General features: G+C 38.6%; 1 protein-coding gene across 1 annotated transcript in view; it reads left to right on the top strand.

Annotated features, from left to right (window-relative positions):
- Positions 1-20,755, top strand: part of LOC124167128 (small conductance calcium-activated potassium channel protein-like) — a 594,701-nt gene that overhangs the window by 546,543 nt on the left and 27,403 nt on the right. Inside the window, exons 3-4 of the mRNA XM_046544924.1 lie at positions 16,451-17,079; positions 18,310-18,740. Of these exons, the coding sequence (XP_046400880.1) occupies positions 16,575-17,079; positions 18,310-18,740 (936 nt within the window). The 5' untranslated portion in view covers positions 16,451-16,574. The remainder of the gene's footprint in view (positions 1-16,450; positions 17,080-18,309; positions 18,741-20,755) is intronic.

Genomic DNA, 20,755 nt, shown 5'->3' with positions numbered 1-20,755 from the left:
TGCTTTACTTCTTGAAGTGATTTTCCAAATTCTCGGCGAAAAGGCAGCGCTAAAAGCCATCAACAAGGTTACTCATGTAAAGGATAATGTATGGGAATGGGAGAGACTCAGTGCATTGATTGTATAGCGTGGCATGATTTACACTCCGTTGAAAGTTTTTATATCAGGTCTAACAAGTTGCAATGCATTTTCATATGCACTTTTACTCTTTAAATTATGACTTCAATCGTGAGACTCCCGAGAATAAGTGGTCTCATATCTTTAAAAAAATGACATTAGGCATGGAGGTGCAAGTGCTGATTTTGGAGGAATTGGACGACATCAATGTTTGTAATGTAAAACCAGCAATCTTGCGCAATAAGCAGGTATTATTCCATCCATCTGTCCATAACGTCTTCTCTTACCATCCATGTAACTTTCATAATGATTGACTAAAGGGGTAGAAATCGAAGATTTCATCGCACCTCCTAGAGAAATTTAGAATAAGCGTACTATGTTTGTTCTTTTTGACAGAGGAGTATCTGCACTAAAAAAACTAACAAAATATCCCGTTGATTTCACATAAATCAAAGGAAACGAGTTACGGGTGCCAAAATTCCCTGTCATGATATATATTTGAGAGGTTTAGAACTATTTTTTGGACGGTTGGAATTTGCTTGCACCACTTGTAATTGATAAGACAGCCGACGTTCCGGGTTCCGACTTGTCACCCATTCTTAAGGCGACATTGGGAAGCGTTGAGAATGGGTGATGAGTTGGAGCCCGAAACGTCGGCGCTCTGTGCTCTTAAAATATCTTACCCGCGCGGAAACCCAAGAAAAAGTTTAATTATTCTGCTGTTCGCCGGGAAAGGGTAAAATTATACACCTGTAATGTTGTTTTTGGAGTGTTACTTTTTTCATATTTTTCTATCGTAAAAAATATTCAAGGCTTTCATAGCTTTCAAGCTCATTTTTCTTATTTGACTGAATGTTTTTGCTGGTAGAATCTTTTTAATTATGCTTTTCATCACCTTTGAGGGACGTCTTACATTTATAGAGGCAAGGTATGAGTTATAAAGGCTTGAATAAGGTAGTTTCCTATGTGGTTGTACTTTAATTTTATGCTCGCGATTTCTGTAACTTTGTTTGCAAATATGCATAAAGTGCATAAACTAGCCAGAATCTTACTTTGACTTGAAAAAGAGTTTATTACAAGGGCTGCTGAATCGTTAAATACCGTTTTCCTTTGTTTTTCATCCAGCCTACGCATCTCTGACTCTTATTCTTAATTTTTAACAAGTTTCTTTACCATTTGTTTGTTTTAAACCTAACTCTGCCGTAACAAGGGAGTCTTAGAACTGCTAGCAGTTGTTGGGAGTTATGCCTCGTCGAATATTATTTTTTGCTGAATTCCCTATCATTTTTACTGCACAATACCCTTTTTAAGAGCCTAATTAGAGTTCGTAGCGTCTCAAACGAGTACAACGAACTCGCTTCCGCTCAGGAGTCTGATGGGGAAACGATGTCTTTATCATCATTTTTCACATTGGTCCAAAATCTAAGGAGCGCCTCTATTTCTCCATTATCTTCTTCTCTGTTAATTTTATGTATCAAAGGGATTGCATAAAAAAACTTCAACATCACTTGACTTGTCTTTATGTTTTACATATCAATATGGCTTCTTCCACAACAATCCTATGTCTTTCACTCTGTAACTAAGGCGCCAACTGAGCACAAAACATTAAAAAATAAACAAAAATGCAGCAAATAACAAATCAACTTCATTAAATGAAACTTATGGAAAGAATGGAAACGTATATAAAAACATTAATAAAAGTGAGAATGTAGAAGAATGTAGAGAATTGGTGGAGGAGTCGTCAATATTCAAAATACATGCATCAGATTTGTGATAGCGTTTATATCTACTCTCATAACTGGAAGACATTCCGGCTGTTTATACCTTTTGCTATGATATTCTTTGCTATTGTTCCTTGAATTTACACGGCATATTTTCCCGTTATAAATTCGGTGCCTACGGATTAAGAGCTCCTCAACCAAGTTTGCCTAAGTCCTTGCCTAACAGGTTTAAAAAAGGTTTTTTCCATCATTTCAAAATCTTAGAACCGCGTTTATTTCTCCAGCCCCTTGTCCACTGCTGACCTATGCTGTCATTCTCGACCTACAAGAACCTTTACCCTTCGTTTGTTGTCATAAAACCAATTTCAGCGTTTGTTTTTACTCTCAGAAATGCAACAACTTTAGACAAATTATGCCCGGCGCAATCGTGTTCTTTATTTGTTTATTTAAATTTAAAAGACATATATTCTTTTTATAGCTGTTTCAATCGTATATTTTGCTATCGTTCCTAAAATTTGCATGACATACCTATTTTTCCTTTATGTACTCACCCCTTGAGACTTAAGAGCTTCTCAAAAAAGTCTGCTTGACTCTTTGCCTTACAAGTTTACATGGGGTTTTTGTCATCATTTTTCATGTTGGCCCTAAATCTTTGAACCGCCAATTTTTTCCGTCCGTTTCTCTGTTGCTAATTTATCATGTCTCTCACGCTCTCCTCCGGATGCCCTCCACACAATTCCTTGTCTTGTCCTTTCCCTCGTGTGGGCTATATACTTCTTCTCCCAATCTTCTCGCTTCTTCACCTCTTCATCTTCCTCTTCTGACGGCCCCAAGCATTCTTCCCTTAGCACACTGTGTTCCGGGGTGTTTAACATTTTGAAAGACGACGTGCCTGGGTAGAATTTTGGAGACTAAAAATGTTTGGCAATTATGGAGTATTGCCGTTGGTTTAAAAATGGTTAAAAAGCTAATGTTAACAATAACACTTAATCTGATCAAGCATTACGGTACAACCATTCGTAATGAGTAGCGAACACCAAATGAGGGGGTGAAAAGCCAAGGGGTACATGTGATTTTCTTTCCAAACGGAGTTCGGTAGAGAAATTGATAAAAGAAATAGAAAAAAAACTTTATGGTCAAGAGTTACGAGTGAGTCTCTGTTCTGTGCTGACATAAAGTGAAAAATTAAATGCACTACCAAATATCTAGCTGATCTCGTTTGTTTTCTACAAAATACCTATAGTATGCTTTAAAGTTGGTGTTGAGATTGGCTGTTTAAACCCTACAGCCAATAGGATAGACGGATGAAATTTGGCCCCAAACGAGAGCAAGACGATAGGCTTATACGAGGCGGATCACCCAGATCATCACCACTTCGACCTGAGAAAGCCTGTTGGAACGCTGGCGAAACCTTTGCCGTTAAAATCAATGAACAGGGTGAAAAAACTAAAGAAGACACTGCCAATCACTGCTTTAATGTTTCTTAAGCTGACGTGTCTAAATGACGAGGTTATTAGTTATCCGTTATTAGTAATTAGCCAATGTGTAAAACATACTAGCTTTACCTAATCAAATATTACATTACGTCCATTCATAAAATTTAACAAACGGTTATTGAAAACTTGCGACCAAATACCTATAGCATACTTTAAATAGTTTAAATTGACGAGCCTAAATTACGAGAATCTTTGTCATCTCCGAACATTTCGGGAAAAAAAGTTAAGAGAATTCTCTCCGTCCGCGCGTAACGTTTTAACTAGGATTCTGGGTTTCTGCTGCAAAACTCTGCGTATAGACCTCCCACGTTTTTTATGTGTCCTAAATTCAATACTCATCTATATTAATATCAAAAAAATATTTATTCCTATCCTTCACATTACATCTTGTCACTCATTTCCAGCAGGTCCAATTGCGTTTGAATAGTCTTGTCATAATCGTTTGTAGTTTTTATTGATGAGAGAACAACCCTAGGGATTTATTATGCAAAGAAATCTAATGATTTTTTGTGAATTATTTAGAAGTTAAGATTTTTAGTAGGTGATCAACTTGAACTTATAACTTGAGAACAGAGGTGGTAATGCTGCAGCGGTCTTCAACAACGCCTACGGCGTCCTGTCTGTTTTACCTCAGACCTACGCTGTTTACCTATAGCATTCATTTAGTTACTCAATATAAACGTACAGTACTATTCAGTAACATTAGCTAAACCAAAAAAATCTGTATATTACAATCTGAATGCTTTCATAAATTCTTTGTGCCCTTTTAATGTTTTTCGATTACACATAATTTGGTCTTCTGCGTTATGGTATCTAAATATTGTGACAGTTAAAGTAGTAAATCATGAGAGCGCATAAATAGTTGAGTTCTCATCTTTACTCTGTGAATATATGGATTTGTGAAATCTTAAGAGTGCAGCAGAAGAGGAACTTTGACGGAAGAACAGTCCATTAGTTACGTGATACATGTGTAACTTAACTGTAATCACTATTTGGTGAAATATTTCTCGCGGAAGGTAGGTCCAGCGTATCTTCATTAATTAACCTCAGTATCATCGACCGTGAAAGTTGGAATGAAATCCATGTAGAATTACTTTTGATCTCTTCACCTCTCCTTGGGTTAATTCTCTTCCTATTTGAGCACTGAACCTCTTCCAGTCCTATCATTGCTGTTTCGTATCTTCCTGTCTCCCTGGGGACCTTAGAATGGAAAAATTCGATGGCCTTGTGTGCACCCCGAATTCCAATTGTTTACATATTTGCATTCAAAGACATTTCTTTCAATCATTCTTAATGCGTAGGCCTGTAATTGCGTTCATGTGGTCTTTACATCATCCTTCAATTTTCTTTTTGTCCTTTAAATGATGACTGAGTGGTCCGCTAAAGACAGACAAATTTTCTTCTCTGTTATAGTATCCAAGTCATAACAGCTTCGTAATAGTTATCTTATTGATCTGAGTGTTTCTAGGTGCCTCGACCCTCAAGGTAGTCACTATCCACCAGCCGTTTTCCTCAGTTTCTCATTACCATGTATATATCTTATCTGAAGCTCTTTTTCATTAATTAAATAATTTATATTTTTTCCAACGCCTCAAAAACTAAGATTAAGTTACTTCCTGCCTTCCCCCCATTCCTCTCGTTAACTAAGTGAGTGTGTGTTTGAAGCCGAAAAAGTGAACGGCCGGAAATAGCTGATTTGCGGGCCTGAAGATACAGTTGATATCCATGTTTACTTTAATTAACTATGATCACTTCTTTGAGATGAAAATATATTTTACTAACTCGGTACGTTAACAATTATACGTTACAAATATAGTAATGCAAAATGAAGACGACATGAAACCAAATACGCAAAAATTCTCATTGCTTTTGCCGCATAACGTGGCACCTTACCCCTCAAGAGGTAGATATGTCCCTGTTCAAACGGCTGTAAATGTGTTAAATATGGCTTCAGAAAAGGATGATTTTCGCAAGTATATTTAACACATTCTTTCTAGTAAGTAATTCAAAAAACTGTCGGATATATTTACGGTTACTATAAAATATTATTTTAGAAAATGAACTACCAGCAGATACCAGGTAGTAACACAAGGTGTTAAGGGGATAATCACCCGCTGGATAAGTGGCTTAAACTTATTGCAGTGTTTGGTTTTTATTTGTTATTCTCTAGATTGTCGCTGGAAGAAAGTAGTCACTATTTCTCTTTCCTAGTCATTCGCATTTTATTCACTTAAAAATTAAATTGTGAAGTACATATTAATAAAATAGCTTGATTTATAATTTCAGTTAAATTATGAGCAAGTAATAGTGTCGATATTTCATAGTCACTGGAAACACAGACAGGAATACACTAGCCGTTTGCTAATGTATAGAATATCACGAAAAACGTGGGCGGGATTCTATCTTCTGTTCTAGCAGTGAGTTCAAGCTCATATGATTTTTTTTACGTATCCCAATTACAGAAAGAAAAGAAATTTTACCGAAAACGTACCTTTCACAAACTTCCCATATTTGATGACAAAGACCTTATTTCAGTGTTCCATTTTTGTTTGTTGTGCTTCATCTTTAGGTACCTCTTATATCGGGGATGAAATTCCAACTAAACATCCATGTACTATTTCCATTACTGAATCCTCAAAGAATCGGTAAAGAGAGTGGGGAACGTTTTATTTTGGAGGGTAGAATTTAGCCGGAGGAAATAACTGGAAAGCGTTCTGCTGCTTCAGTGGAGGAATAGATTTCTCAGCGATATTCATATGAACGAAAGACTTTAGAAAACTGACTTTTTTCATACAAAAACTCTTTGTGAGAACACATTCGAAGTCACCCTCAGATTTTAGTGAACTCAGAATAACAAGTGGTAAACTTTCAGCATTATTTTTACTCGGTACATACTCCTTTGAGGTTTCCTACTCCTTGCTCCCAATTATATATATGTGGAAGCTATAGAGCGCTAGAGAATATTACGGGTCGCACTATATCGATTTTATGAACTACAGGATGTTGATACGATATTTGGTAAACAATACCTTCGGTGTTCAAAGCTAACTTTTTAAGCTCCTTGACGAGCATGCATACAAGCATTGCTCATTTTATTCCTACCAAAATTTATGGCTATTGAGAGCTTGTAACTCATTTTGTGGCCAGTGAGTGCTTTTTGTTGAGTATAAATATTTGTTCAAAGAGTCTCATTTGCCTGAATCTAATGTAGAGTTTTTATTTGTCCTCAAATTTTCTTCCTGGATAGATATATTTGCATAGTTATATTTCTCTGCGGCAAACCATTAAAAAGGTTTTCGTATAGCAAATATGGCTTTCGCAGTAGACGAAGGCATGCAATAGACTTTCCATAATTGGCAAAAATATAATATTGTTTAAAGGGAGGGTTTCCTCTTGCTGCTTGTGTTACTTTACCAGTGGATAGCAGATATGATCAGGAACTTGCGTTTTGGATGCCTATCGCTGATATAAAAATCAGTGAAATTAATAACCGTTATAATTTATGAGGTCAATACCAAAGAAACTCTTAAGAATAAGATATGAAAAGTGCGGGCGAAATTTTGTCAATTTTCAAGATTGAATGTATTCATAAACTTTATTTAAGCTGAAAAGTCGTGGAAATTGCACCAATAGGTAATATCTGTCAAGATACTGCTATTACGTTAAAGAACTATTGATGAACCCTATTGTGGTCTTGATAACTGTAGGCTAGGCTGTGAAAATGGTACTCTATAGGTTATCTCTGGGTTACATAGGCACATGTGCGAAGTTAAAGATCGATATAGGTCGTGAGCTTAGTTAGAAAGGATTGTACACTATCGGAAATGTCTGTTCGCTTTTTTGTCGCAGTGAGCAAAATCAACAACTGAATGGCAGATTCAGCGTCCTCTTAATGTCTTTTCTCATACTAGTCCTAGTAGTAAAGTGGAAAACGTTGAATTTGATGAGAAAATCATAAAATTTGGTTCAATTATTCCTTAGATAAATATTAGCGATATTTCCCGATTATGTCCCAAAATTACGTTGAATTTCCAATTTTTGAACAAATTTGATTGTTTTGAAAGTCAACTCATTTTAAATGAGTTTGGGATAGTCCTTTCCCTACATTCATGTCTCAAAAATAAAATATATCCGTTGGCCTATAAAAAGGAACTTGAACAGTTTTTCTCCAATCTTATTAACCTTTGCTCGTAAAAGGCAAGCATATGGCTATCGAGGTATAGCATACGTAATTGTTACCTTGCATTTACTTAGTGCGCATCTTGGTCAATGCTATGCTTCCTTGCAAATTGGTTATGCCCTATGATATTCTACGTGCGCCTGTTCTATATTATCGTAGATTTATCTCTTGCTTTTACTTTTTTCGTGTAAAGAATTTTATTCTTTCCACTCATAGGTATCTTTCATTATCATGGATACCGAAAAAAACAGTGAAAGGTGTTTGTTGGTGCCAATTTCTCTTCTGTTATGAGGCTCTCTATGAGAAAATGAACCATTTCATCCTTAAAATCATCTTCTGCACGATGGCATATTACTTCATAGAAGTAATGTTTACGAAATTTAGAGTAGATATTTATTGGAACTGTGTGAGAGGCATCATAACGACAGAAAAACGTTTGTATTGTCCACAGATTTTTATTATAAACCAACATATGTATCTATTCATTAACTATTGCCGGGCTCTTTGGCGTTGGGGTAAAGTCTTCGCGTACCAAACTGTAGGTCGCGGGTTCGAATCCCGTCTGGGTAGGTGATCCCTCTCCAGGGCATGGATATTTATGTCGTGCTTTTTTAATTCCTCCCTTGTAAAGGACTCTATGTGCAGTTTACGGGGAAGTTGGAAATAAATAATTCTCAAGGTAGAAATACGCATGGTTAAAGCAAATTTATGCGATGTTTTGGAGGTATGTGGGGGTTTAAGAAGCTGTGGGAAGATTTATAAGGACAACGTAATCATTCAAAATGAGCTAACCTGCTCGATTTGAAGTTGAGAAGAAACAACAGTAGAGGCGACGAGTGGAAGGGGAACAAAAAGTAATTTACGATGTTCACCCTTTGGTTTTGACATGTCATAGAAATTTCCAACTGTTCCAAAAAGGCCCACTTTTTCTCTTTGTGTTCATTTCTCGAGATCCTTGCTATTAAAACGACACGTTTGTTTGCAGTCGCAAATGCTTAGCGAAATTTGAGATTAGATCGCTTTTTACCCTGCAACTCAAACACCCTTCTTTCAATTGAAAGTCCAGTTTAACCAACTTACAATGAATTACAGTTTGATGCGTTACATTATAGTTTCCATAACTTTCGTGGCTCTAAAGTAGTACTTGTTTATAAAAGATATGCAAATCTTCCACTGGGCTCGAAAACAAATAGGTTTTTCGTCCATCCTAATAGGTACGGAACACCTCCAACAATAGAGATGTTAAAGTTGCCTACATGTGGGGGGATTTCAGATCCGTTGGGCATAAAAGGAGGTCTCAATGATGATTTTTCATAAAATGGATTCCAGCTGCTTATTGCTTGTCATTTCGATAAATTTTCCATTAATATCATTACCTATAGCCAATTATTAACAAAAGCGGGCGAAAGTTATTAGGTCGCGATTCAAAAATATGGATATTGAGAAAGTTATTCCTGCCAAGGTTTTCGCGGCGACATTCATGTTGAGTGCTGTTATCCGGGTGCTCCAGCCACGCTTATCTGTAGCAAGTGATGACAGTTTCGAAAGTCATCCTGCTTTCGTCATCAGGTCGAAGCTGAGAAGCTCGTTATTTCGCCAACTTTTATAGCGCATTCCGTCGTTCCGCTGGGCGCTGATGTCGGCAAAAGGTAGGAGAGAAGAGAAGCGTTACGATAGCCTTTACAAGAAGACGGAAGAAACTTTTAGGCCACTTGCGACATGATTTTCTGATAAAGACAATAGTCGAGGGACAAGTACATGTCAAAAAGATTTCGAATAAATACATGGAACAGGTGAAGAAGGATATGAAAGTGAAGAAATAGGTTGGTGTGAAACGAAGAGCCAAGAAGAGAAGTAAGTGGAGAGCTACGTCGAACCAATCGTAGGACTATTGACCAGTGATAATGGTGATGATGACGATGAAGAGTAAAACGGAGCTCTACGTGGTCACCTTTTTATGATATGAATATTTTTCAAAGTAGATGTTGTTGATGTTTTTGTTTAGTTTTGTATTTACCAGGGAAAATTCAGGTATATTCTAGTTTTTAGTGGCGTTAAACCCTTGAGGGAACATTTATATAGTATAGCTGCTGTTCAAACAGAAATTTGTCATGGAAAGCAATGTGCAATTGTGAATACGCAAGAAATCATTACGTTCAGGACTGGGCCTCCACGTGTTGGATATTATCTCGTTATCGTCAAGGAAACTTTTCATGATAAATGCCCTCCGGTCGCCCTTGAAAAAGGAGTATTATCTAAAACATGGGGATTACTTGGTTATTTGATTTCATTCAACTCGTCTCTCCATTACAAACGGTTGCCTTTTCGCTCGATGACGTACTAATTGGACCACCGCCTGTGTTCCCACATGCCTTTGTTTGCTCGTTTATCTCACTTGGTGAGACACCGGAAACTTTTGTGGCTCTTAATGGTCTGTCCACAGGTCGATTCTTTCCTCTTGCATGGACATTTTTCTAATTTTATTTTTGTCTGATCACCAAAAGCCTGTTCAAAACTGGTCATTTTAGTAGGCATTGATCAATGACCTCAAAAGCTTTATAGTGCACTTGGAACTTATGAAATAAAATTAAAAACATGGCTTAAGTTATGAATAGATTCTATTTAGTTTTGTAGAATCGCTCTGCATTTAAATGTATGATATTTTATTTAAGTTTATTTCAGATAGAAGGCTTTTGAACGGATAAAACTAGGTTTTGGGAGCGAGAGTTAGCCTATTCATGGAAGATATCGAGAAGAAGATTTTATTATTTATATATTTAAATGACTTACATTTCCTAAACGAAAAGAAACACAAATAAAATTTTACAAAGTGATGGCAGTCCCTACTGTACTCTACGGATCAGAATGTTGGGTAACAAAAAAGAAGGAATTAAGGCAGATAGAATCGTCTGAAATGAAATTTTTAAGATCAGTTAAAGGTTGCACAATATTGGATAAAATAAGAAACACTCAAATAAGAGATGAACTGGGTGTCCAAGCAGTCACTGACAAATTAAAAGAATACAAACATAGATGGAAAGAACATTTACTTCGAATTCCAAATGAAAGAATTCCAAAGCAAGCAATGGAATATCAACCATTTGGCAAGAGAAGTATAGGAAGACCAAGGAAAAGATGGTGATGTGGAGCCGGAACAGGCTTAGTAGCCTAATCCTGGAAGGAAGAAGAAGAAGAAGAAGACATTTCCTAAATTATTCCCCTTAGACGACTATTTTTTAGAAGATCAGAAAATAACTAATTGTCGACAATAGTTTTTTTCTTCGATTTTTCTAATATGTGCGTTAAATATTTTTGTCGTTATCAATATTCAATTAAGTTACCTCATTAGTGTACAGCTACGGTTTAAGACTACATCCCTTATGTTAAATTGAGTTAAATATTGAACAACGTCACGCATTTATCGATTAAAAAATATACATTGAAAACATTTCATGTAGTCGGTGGTACTTAGTTATTTTTTTCAGTGTGCACTTTTAATCCATTTTATCTTTCTAGTTGCTTATCATGCACGCTCAGCAATGATATACTACGAGATAAAACTCTCCCATTTTCCTATAAAATTATCACGCGGGTCAATTTCTATGAACTATATCTCCAAGTCATCCATATCTCATGATTAGCAGAGAGCAACATTACCAAAAGAATTTTTGTCTCTTTTCAAGATGGGTATCTGTCGTGAAATCTCTGTTGGAAGCGCCCTTTGTCACAAGTTATTTCATCCGTGTTACGCAAATGCGTCTCTTCTCTGGTCTTTCTACTCGATTATTCCTCGCAAAAAAAAAACAGTCATTTGTGGTTATACTCAGCCTTTTCTCATACATCTTCCGCTTTGTCGTATTCTTTTCAAAAGCTTCCTTCAAACCTCTTCTCCCCTCGCCGCAAAAGAGAACCCGGTAGTGGCTGAAAACTGAATTACGATCCCTGGCTTTTATCCAAATCCATCCATCACATAAAATTTCGGGGGAGTTGACGGGTTTTGGACTTCAGTGAGCGGCAGGAGTTGAGTCGGTTTTTCCTCGTTGGAGACGGCCATCGTGCTGCACAATTGAGCCACGTCCCTTCGTGTCCGTTCCTTCCTTTCTTTGCCTGCGGTCGGTCAAAGCCTCGCTTCTTCCAAAACCACGCCCTTTTCCTGCCTTCTCAATCTTACGTTTATGGCCCGCGGCCACCCGGCGTCTCCTCTTCAAACGGAATTCCTGTTGCGTTCCCGGTATCAAAGGTATCGCCCAATTTGCTTGAGAACAGGGCATTGTCATCCTCTATTCTGTTTGCTTGAGTGATGATCTGCTGGTCTTGAGGTGGGGCGACCTACCGCCAGCTTAGTCAGTTTTCCACGAAAAAGTATCGAATATTCGTTGAACTAAGTCGTCGAGGTCAAATATTTTTTTATAAAAAAAAATGTTCCCAGGGTGAAGGGAAGGTTCTTTGGTTCTATTGGACAGGGTACACTTAGAGCTACACCCAAAAATTTCGGGGGGCTCAAATTCCCCACCCTACGCTCGCTACGGCTAACCCCTGTAAACGCTTCCAAGGTTATTCCAGCCACGTCATCATTCGGATTTGTCAAGTGTGTCGTTGGAAGATGGAGGTAAAGTGAAAGAGAGGCGGATTTTCTTCTCCTCCTAGTACACCTTGAATAGCGAGCATATTAAACCTGGTTCAGAAACATATAACCGTGTTCGTAATAAAATACAAGGGAAAGCTGCGTGGTTCGTCCAAAACTTTTACGGGTGTACATAAATCGTTACACAGATAAACGAATTAGTCTGGGAGCCGCTAGAGATTCGGAGATTTTGCGCTAGGCTCAGATTGTTTGAGAAATTGAGGGTAGATATCTTACAGAGTGGCATATGGAAAATCTCATTAAATCTTCACTATATTTCCAGGTTCGACAGATACGATAATATGAAAAGAGATATTTTGCCGAACGGATAGGTATGGAAATTAGTTTTTTCCCAAACAATAAAGGACTTTCATAATTGCTAGGCTGAGCTTTGTTGGAGCATTTACTATTTATTCGTTAACGGCTGGTGTCCCAACATTCCTCGCCGTATGCCAATTGAGGCGGATTGTGGGAGGGTACGTAGATTTAGGTGTAGATAGGTTTGGTCTAGGAAGTCTTTTTTTCTAGTTGGTGTGGAGGAAATAGCCCGAGTAGAAGAAGAATTGGATATTAAGGACATAATTTCAATTTTATAAGATACTTCTTAGCTCGTCAAGACTGACTGAGGGTTTATTAACAATGGTTTATTGATCACCTTCTCATGAATTGGAGTTATTTGAAGAGAAATAGTTCGTCATTATAAAAGAGGGGAGTCATAAATTTTCGTAATTTGTTCGCACGTGCGAACTTACATCTTGAGGGTGGATATTTTTTTTCAAATTTCGGTACGTGAAAGAATTACCCTATTCAAATTTCTCTGTCTTAGAGACCGTGGGCGGGGCCATTCAAGAGGCTGATTTTCTTGGAATATTTATAAGTTATTGGCGATCATATGAATGGCCCCTATAAAGGCATTATACTATGGACGTGTAGAATTCGAGATGTTATTGTCCATTTATTGCAATATTTTGTAAAGGGCAAAGTACAGGGCACACTATAATTGGGTATGAGAGGAATAATTTATATAATTATTAAATTTTATTTACACGCATTGTGATATGCGATTTTATTTTATCACGTTAATTTAGGCACTGTAAATAATTGCGCGTTTTTTTAAATGTTCATTGATCACGATCAAAATAGTTATGTAACTAATTATTATCAATTTCCTTTCTGTCCACTTGGCTTTGACACGGGGATTCAGAAAGTCATCGCTTGAAGAAATTACCATTTTCTATGATTGTATGTTTTCACCAAAATATCTTAGGCAAGGTCATTTTTAAGGCACAATATATTAGAAGCAGTCCAAAAGATTTATTACCGGGAATAAGGCCCTTCCGCTCCGAGTCCAAATATAGCCTCAATTCCGGTCCACAATAAAATCGCTGCAAAGTGGTTTTCTGCCCGACAGAACTTCCTGCAAAGTTTATGCCACCCGTTGTTATCGTTGAGGGACGGCCATGAAACAATGCTACCCCCATAAAACAAAAATGAGATATGCCGCGATATTCAGTATGATTTTCACTCGCATCTATGATGGTTTACCTTCAGAAAACATTACAAGTATTAGCAAACTATGCTGTAAATTGCTTCTTTGTCTAAAATGGTTTATGTCCGTCTAAGTGCTCCCCTTTTTTCTGTGGCATAATTCCTTCAAAAATTTAACTTTCTTCATTCATTATCTGATTTCAATGATTTACATAGATCTGTGGACAATTACAGTCCCTGAATACCTTAATTTACGTATTTTGGTTCAGCCACTCTTATTTTGTAGCCTACTTATGATGGGTACAAAATTTGGCACCACTTTTGACGTTACAACAGTTTATATTGTATTTATCACAAGAGAAATTTCATTCAGCTATTTCTATGAATCGATTATTACTAGTGATGGGTCGGTTCGATTCCTCGATTCTCGGCCAAGAATCGGAATCGAAAATGAGTACTTGTCAATGTGAAAAATCGATTCCGATTCCAGTAGTACTTCGAACCCCAAATTTAAATATGACCGCGTTTCCAACAGTCATTTGAATTTTCGCGCCGCGTTATCGTAACAACAAAAAACATTATCTTCTAGGGATTTGCGAGTACTCGAAAGTTCGAGTAGAGTCGAGTAGTTGGTACTTTTATGCGCTTAAGTAGTTGGTATTCGACTCGAGCGTTTCGAGTAGCATTGCAAATGTCGAGTCGAGTAAGTTACGGTTACACGGCTTTCGAGGCTAGTAGGTCCAGCAATCTGCCGACAGGAAGTGCTATCATGAAACTCATGTAGTAATACAGTTTTTAAAGCCGATAAGTCATTCCAATGTCTTGGCTTGGTAGTTTTAGCTTGCTGTACACTCTACAGTTGTCGACGTGGGCGCCGAATACCTTTACGCCAGCCGCGGCGGCCGATCGTCTTCCGACCCGGCGCACACCGCGGTGCACCGGTCCGAAATCGGAAAAAGCTGGAATCAAGTCCAAAATCACCTTTTTGGGGATATAGGCTTGAAACTTAGCGTAAATACTCATAAATCATTACCAGATGTATACTTATATGCCATTTTACCTAAATACGACGCTTTAGTGATGATACAGTGGCCCAAACATGACCAACTTTTCAAAACCACGCGCGATCTCGTTAATCCTCGAAAATTTTTAAATTTATCCAGGTGGTGTTGCGTTGGTATGATTTTTATGGAATAAAAAACGCAATATTCCTTACACTTGGTGCTTTTTCTATACTTCTAATGACTTTTGAAGATTTTGGCTTTCATCTGTCTGGTTTTACAACGCGAAATGGTCGACCCGTTTTTCACTTTTGACATTTGACATAAAGTAGAAAGTATCTTTCGTTTGCGAAAAATATAACTCGGAAAATTGAACCACAATATATAGTAGAGATTTCTAAAACGTACTAAGCAGAAATCTTGGAAAAACACTTTTGAGAAGAAGGAAAAAAGAGCGATTTTTTAAAGGCGCGTCAAGGCTGAGCTACACGCCGTGGAACTCGGTAACTGAGGCCGATTTTTCAAGTTTTTTAAAACTTAAGTCTTGAAAATCGTCATTTAAAGCACGGAAAATCGTCTTCATTGACTTAAAAAACTAAAATGAGGGTGTTAAAAAGGGTAATGTATAGATCGACTTGACCATTCAACGCATTACTCGAGTGAAAATACTAAGGATTGGATATTTTTCGGGAACCATCCCACGCATAAGAAATATGGCTCGGGTATTGAAGTAAAGTGAAGAGATTAATTCGGCATGCTTAAGAGAGAGGAAAATGAACTGTTTCCTCGAAAGGCAACAGCCGATACCCTTTTTCCCTCTCCACCTTCGCAGAGGTGAGTCGCGCGGAAAGCAGAGTTTTCACATCACAAGGCATCTTTTAGCCTTTTTTAATACTGCGTCCGTCCAATGTGATATTCATTTGTAGCGTTTAGTTTCTTTCTTGAACTTAAAAAAGCAAGAGTTTTAAGGCTGATTAAACGACGTGAGAAGTATAGGTATTTTTGGCTCTACAAAACTAAAGCTAAGTTCTCTAGTTCATTTGCTTAGGCAACTTGAGTTCCATGAGGTTTCAAGATCCACAAAGATCGATGATATACTTCAAGTTTCCGAAATCTTGCAATTTAGGGAGGAAAGTACTTTCCCAGTCACACAATTATGTAGCAAAAGGCAATTTTCTGCAGGCAGTAATACTGTAACATGGAGACATCAAAACCTACTGGCTGAGCATGAGCATGTTGGTTTTTCTGCTTGAGAATTTGTAAGGGCCAAATATTACACGATTCATATAAGCAGTATTTAATCTTAATTATAACTGTGAAAATGACTTTACTCAGGGCTCTCCCTTGTATTTATAAGTGGTCTTTTTCTTGGAGCCTATGTCGTCAGAATCGATGGAATCGGTATCGGTAGAATCGGAATCGAAATGTCAGAATCGGAATCGGTATCGGAATCGATAAAATTTTGGAATCGACCCATCGCTAATTATTACATTTTTTTCCTGCAATATTCGACAGTTTCCAGGTGGTCTCCAAAGTGGGTAATGGTACAAGAAGTATTTTAATCTGTCATTTTCCCGATTGTTTTCTAAATTCAGTATTTTGTAATCGTAGTTACATTACACCTTATACTTACAATTACATTTTCAGTATACCTTATACTTTACAGTGACCAAGTATTGTGATAAATGGGCTATTACATCCCGAATCTAATATTTCTATATCATAAAACCTTATTAGGGGTTATTAATGTGGAGAATTACCATTTGGTGTTTATATTATCTCATGGATATATTTTATCACGCAACTCTATCTTTGAATTTCAGGTTTTCTGAGGAAAATGTTCTCCTCCCCGTCCTGCATAGACCTCTCCGCCTTCTCCAAAGTCCGCCGCAGTCCGTTCATGCCTGAGCCCGACAACCCTCTGTCTCCGTCGACCCCGTAACAACAATGAGCGGTCGCGATGGGGCTGAGGGCGGCGCGGCCGGGGGTGGACCCCCCGCTTCTTCTTCGTCCCCTAGGCGCCGCGCCGGTTCCTCAGAGACCCTCCTGCCCCAACCGCCGCCGGCAGCACCCCTGCCCCCGGACACCTCGGCCAACTCGGGCTACGCCAGCGAGGAGACGGCCAGCCTCATCGCCCGCGACGACGACTTCTTCGAGTCCGCCTCGCGAACGGACAAGGTGGCGGAGAGGGAGAGGGGTCGCGCCCGGGCGAGGGAGCTGGCCGGCGGCGGGGTCTACCGGCACCGACACCTGCTGGCCACCCTGCCGCCGCCCTCGGCCGCCACTTCCCACGAGGGTCCGGTGTGCCTGACCATCGGTCCTGACCACGAGGAGCCGGAGGAAGGCGGGCCGCAGACGGAAGCGGCCCGCTCCGTGCCCGACATCGAGCTCCACTGTCGGAGGGGCGATACGGCCGAGGCAGGGAGGGCCTTGGAGGTCTCCGGGCTGCAAGGTAGAGGGGATAGGCGGGATTGGGAACCCTTGCTTCACGATCAGTTCGGCTTACATCGGTATAAATGCCGATCCTAAGAAAGAAAATAAAAATCTATTATCTATAGAGAAAACTTAGCGTAAGGTTATAATAATGAGACGTCAATGGTGGCGTTTATAGTAAAAACTATCGTGGAAAGTGCCTAAATTGATGAATTGATGGCTATCGGGGGAACCGGAGGTGCGGTGAGTCAAACATGATTGCCTGTGCCGAGTTCCAAGATCGCGCTATTGCATTGCTGCACCGTGTTTTCAGCGAACTGAAAATGGAAATAAAAATAAATAATTTACACATATATCTTCGTATGTATTCAGAAACAAATAAATAAATAATAACATGCTAGAATAATAAAAAAACACATACCCAACATCCTCCATTCATTACTAAAAAAATCACTCCTCCATTTGGCTCTCACTAATATTATTCGCATATAAAACAATACTATGTATAATATCTCCTCGTTTTCATTTCACATAAAATTAAATACAAAAGCAATGAATTTCTCTCACGTTTTTCTTTCATCGTCTCGATTTTCACTGTGAGAGAACACGTGTTCAAGATGATCCATTTCATACACCAGTGTACGCTTAAATTATGAGGTAGAATGAATCACGTGCCAAAAAATCAGCATATCGTTTTCGTTTGGTGTGCTAAATCCAAAAATGCCGTTTGGGGGCTAACGTTGTTAATTACTTTTCCCCTTCACCTCAAGCATTTTTATTTCCCTATAACCCTTTTTCCTTCAGGTTTTGGGGCTCTAGTGTAGAAATTAAAATTAAAATTAATTGCATACATTGTATTGCTATAAATTATTAACAATGTTCTCTACAATTGTTGCTTATAATATACATTTCTTATTTAAAAATTTGGAAAATTCAATAGTGCATTTATCTATCAAAATTCACTAACTCCTATTAACATTGTGGTATTCCATTATAAACAATAATAAGATAAACAAATCATAAATTGCGCCTGAAGATGAATATAATTCATTGAAACCCGGGTCGCGCTCTGAAAAAAATAAGTGGTTTAAGTAATTGTGTGATATCCAGGAAAACTTGTTTATCTATCGGTATTTTGGTTAAAGAGCATTATTTTAGAGCATCTTCATGTAAATTACATGCATGATTTGTGTTGTTGGGGTGTTCCCTCAACACCCTCAGTGTTGTGTTTTCATTTCGCCCGCCATAGGCGTGGACGCGAGCCCCTCGACCTGCCGGGCCCGCGCCTACCTGCTTCCTCACGCCCACTCCAGATGTCGTTGTGACCGCACTCTTTTGCCGCTCGCGCGGTCCGTATCCAGGGAAAGCGTCCGCTCCGCACACGGCGTCCCCGCCGTCCAAGGCGCCGTGGTACCCTCATCCTCCGTCCTCGTCTCCGGCGGCGCCTCCGGCGGGGGCGACGTCACGCTTCCCGTCGTCCTGACGTCACTCTCGTCCTCGCGGGACGGTTCGAGTACGCGGATCATCCGGCAGAGTTCGCAGCCGGAATCGTCATGCAGCCACTGTAATCACCCGCCTCCTACCGCCTCGCTGCGGCAGCTCAGGGAACCAGGAGACGGGATAGCGGGCATCGCCGCGGATTCGCTGCGAATCAATGGCGCGATACGGCAGTTCAAACAGGTAGCCATCCAATATCGGGTACAAATTGATATTTATCTTTTTTTTTAATAAATGAATTTCATCGCCATCAAGGTATCATATCCATACACAGATTTCATGATTTTATCTAATCAATTTTCTTCCCCTAACAGCTTTTTATTCTTCGTCAACCATCAATTCACAAACTTTTTTCTTAGGTTTTGTAGGTGACCATCTTTCCAGTTATATTACGACGGGTCTTCTGCGGTTAAAGAAATGGTAATGATTTATGTCACTTAAATGTTTTATTGACTTTGCATAAAAGGCTAGGTATGCATATGTATTTCCACATATTGGTGAATTTGTATAAATGTGCTAGTACTTGTTGTTTCAATTGCACCGTACTTAAACCTGGTTGCTGACGAATTTAAATAGAATCGATTGTGCAGTCTTTATTTAGGAGCCGTAGGGAAATATACTTTCTTTCGCGGATTTTGGTAATGACCTCTTTCGGACCAGTTTATTCTTTTTAAAGTTAATAAAATTTACATTTTCAATATATCCACGCAGGAATTTTTACTTCAACAAATTATTTTTATTGTAGTTATCGAATGATAAGGCTGGCGTGGTAAAAAAGGTAATATATATTTTTATCAAAGCACAGGAAATTTTATTTAAGTCGTGGTTCAACTTAGAAACAACTTTGAAAAGCAATTTTGCAAATAATTGATATTTTACGGCCGACAAGGGAAGTCCTTCAAGTGTCACCACCAGATTTCGTTCAAATTTTGCTTGGTGATAGGAAATGGATACGCATTACGTGTATTTTGTTTCATCCGCCAACGCTCAGTACCTTTTGACATATAAGCGATGAAAAGTACCAGGAAAACGCCTAAATGTACGCAACCCACAGCACAGCAGTTACACCGTCTGTGGCCTTCGTTCTAGCAACGGAATTCAAGGGCATAATGAATTGTAAGAGAAGTCAAGAGTGGAAGCATTCGAAATATGGTGCTACCGAAGAATGATGAAGATAAAATGGATTGACCGTGTGAGTAACCAGGAAGTGCTAAGGGGAGTAGGAGAAAAGAGTAGCCTCCTAAAAACATTAAGCAGAAGAAGGGAGAACTTAGTTGGCCACATTTTGAGGCACGATGGTCTGATGAAGACAATCGTTGAAGGACAAATGGAAGGGAAAAAGGGCAAGGGACGGCCCCGAATGAGTTATATGGGACAGGTTATAAAGGATGTAAAAGAGAATAAAATGTAACTATGAAGAGATTAGCGGATAGGAGAGAGAAATGGAGAGCTGCGTCAAACCGATGCTGAGGCTGCGATGAATTGTACTGCTGGTTACATAAATTTAGGCTTTACCCGAAACTTTCTGCCGCTAAGATCTTGAAAAGTATTGAGTGTTGGCGGCTCAAAAGAAAACAATGTGTATCCATTTACTATCGCCTAGCAAAATCTGAAAAATATCTGGTGGGAACACTTACGGGAATTTCCTCATGAGTACATTCGAAATAGTTTCTTCTTTGGCAAAATTGTCATAGTTGTCACGCATTACTCGTCGGGGTTATTAGTTTTTAGAATTCCATGTTGGCAAATTTGAACCTGTTGTTTTGTTAACCATATGATTAATGTAGAATTTTAATAATTCTTCTCAGAATCTGCAAGGAATCACTATCATCTACACCTTTCAATTTGAAAATGAAATATGCACAATAGTTATCTGTTGGTCCCATGCCATAGTCAAAACATGATTCATGCGGTATAACTATGTGAGGTGTACTCTCAGTGTTACCTTTGTAGAGTTACACCGCATGCATACCTAAATTTGTAGAAGTGTAGATTATACGTATGAAATATTTCCTCTCAAAAAACTAACCTTTACTTTTATCGAACTTTAACTTAAGCTGTCATTGCAGAAGTATTAATTTCAATTCTGCATCTATCTGAAAAGGAGCTTGAAAAGTTTTAGGAAATTCCACGGTGATAGGGGGAAGTTAAGCCACAAAAAAGTTTCATTTTATAGGATTGGCCAGTGAAAAGTGAGG

This window comes from Ischnura elegans, chromosome 10 (assembly GCF_921293095.1).
Source record: "Ischnura elegans chromosome 10, ioIscEleg1.1, whole genome shotgun sequence".
NCBI classification, from domain to species: domain Eukaryota; kingdom Metazoa; phylum Arthropoda; class Insecta; order Odonata; family Coenagrionidae; genus Ischnura; species Ischnura elegans.
Note: the sequence above shows the minus strand (reverse complement) of the source record. Positions and strands in the feature narration are given on the sequence as shown.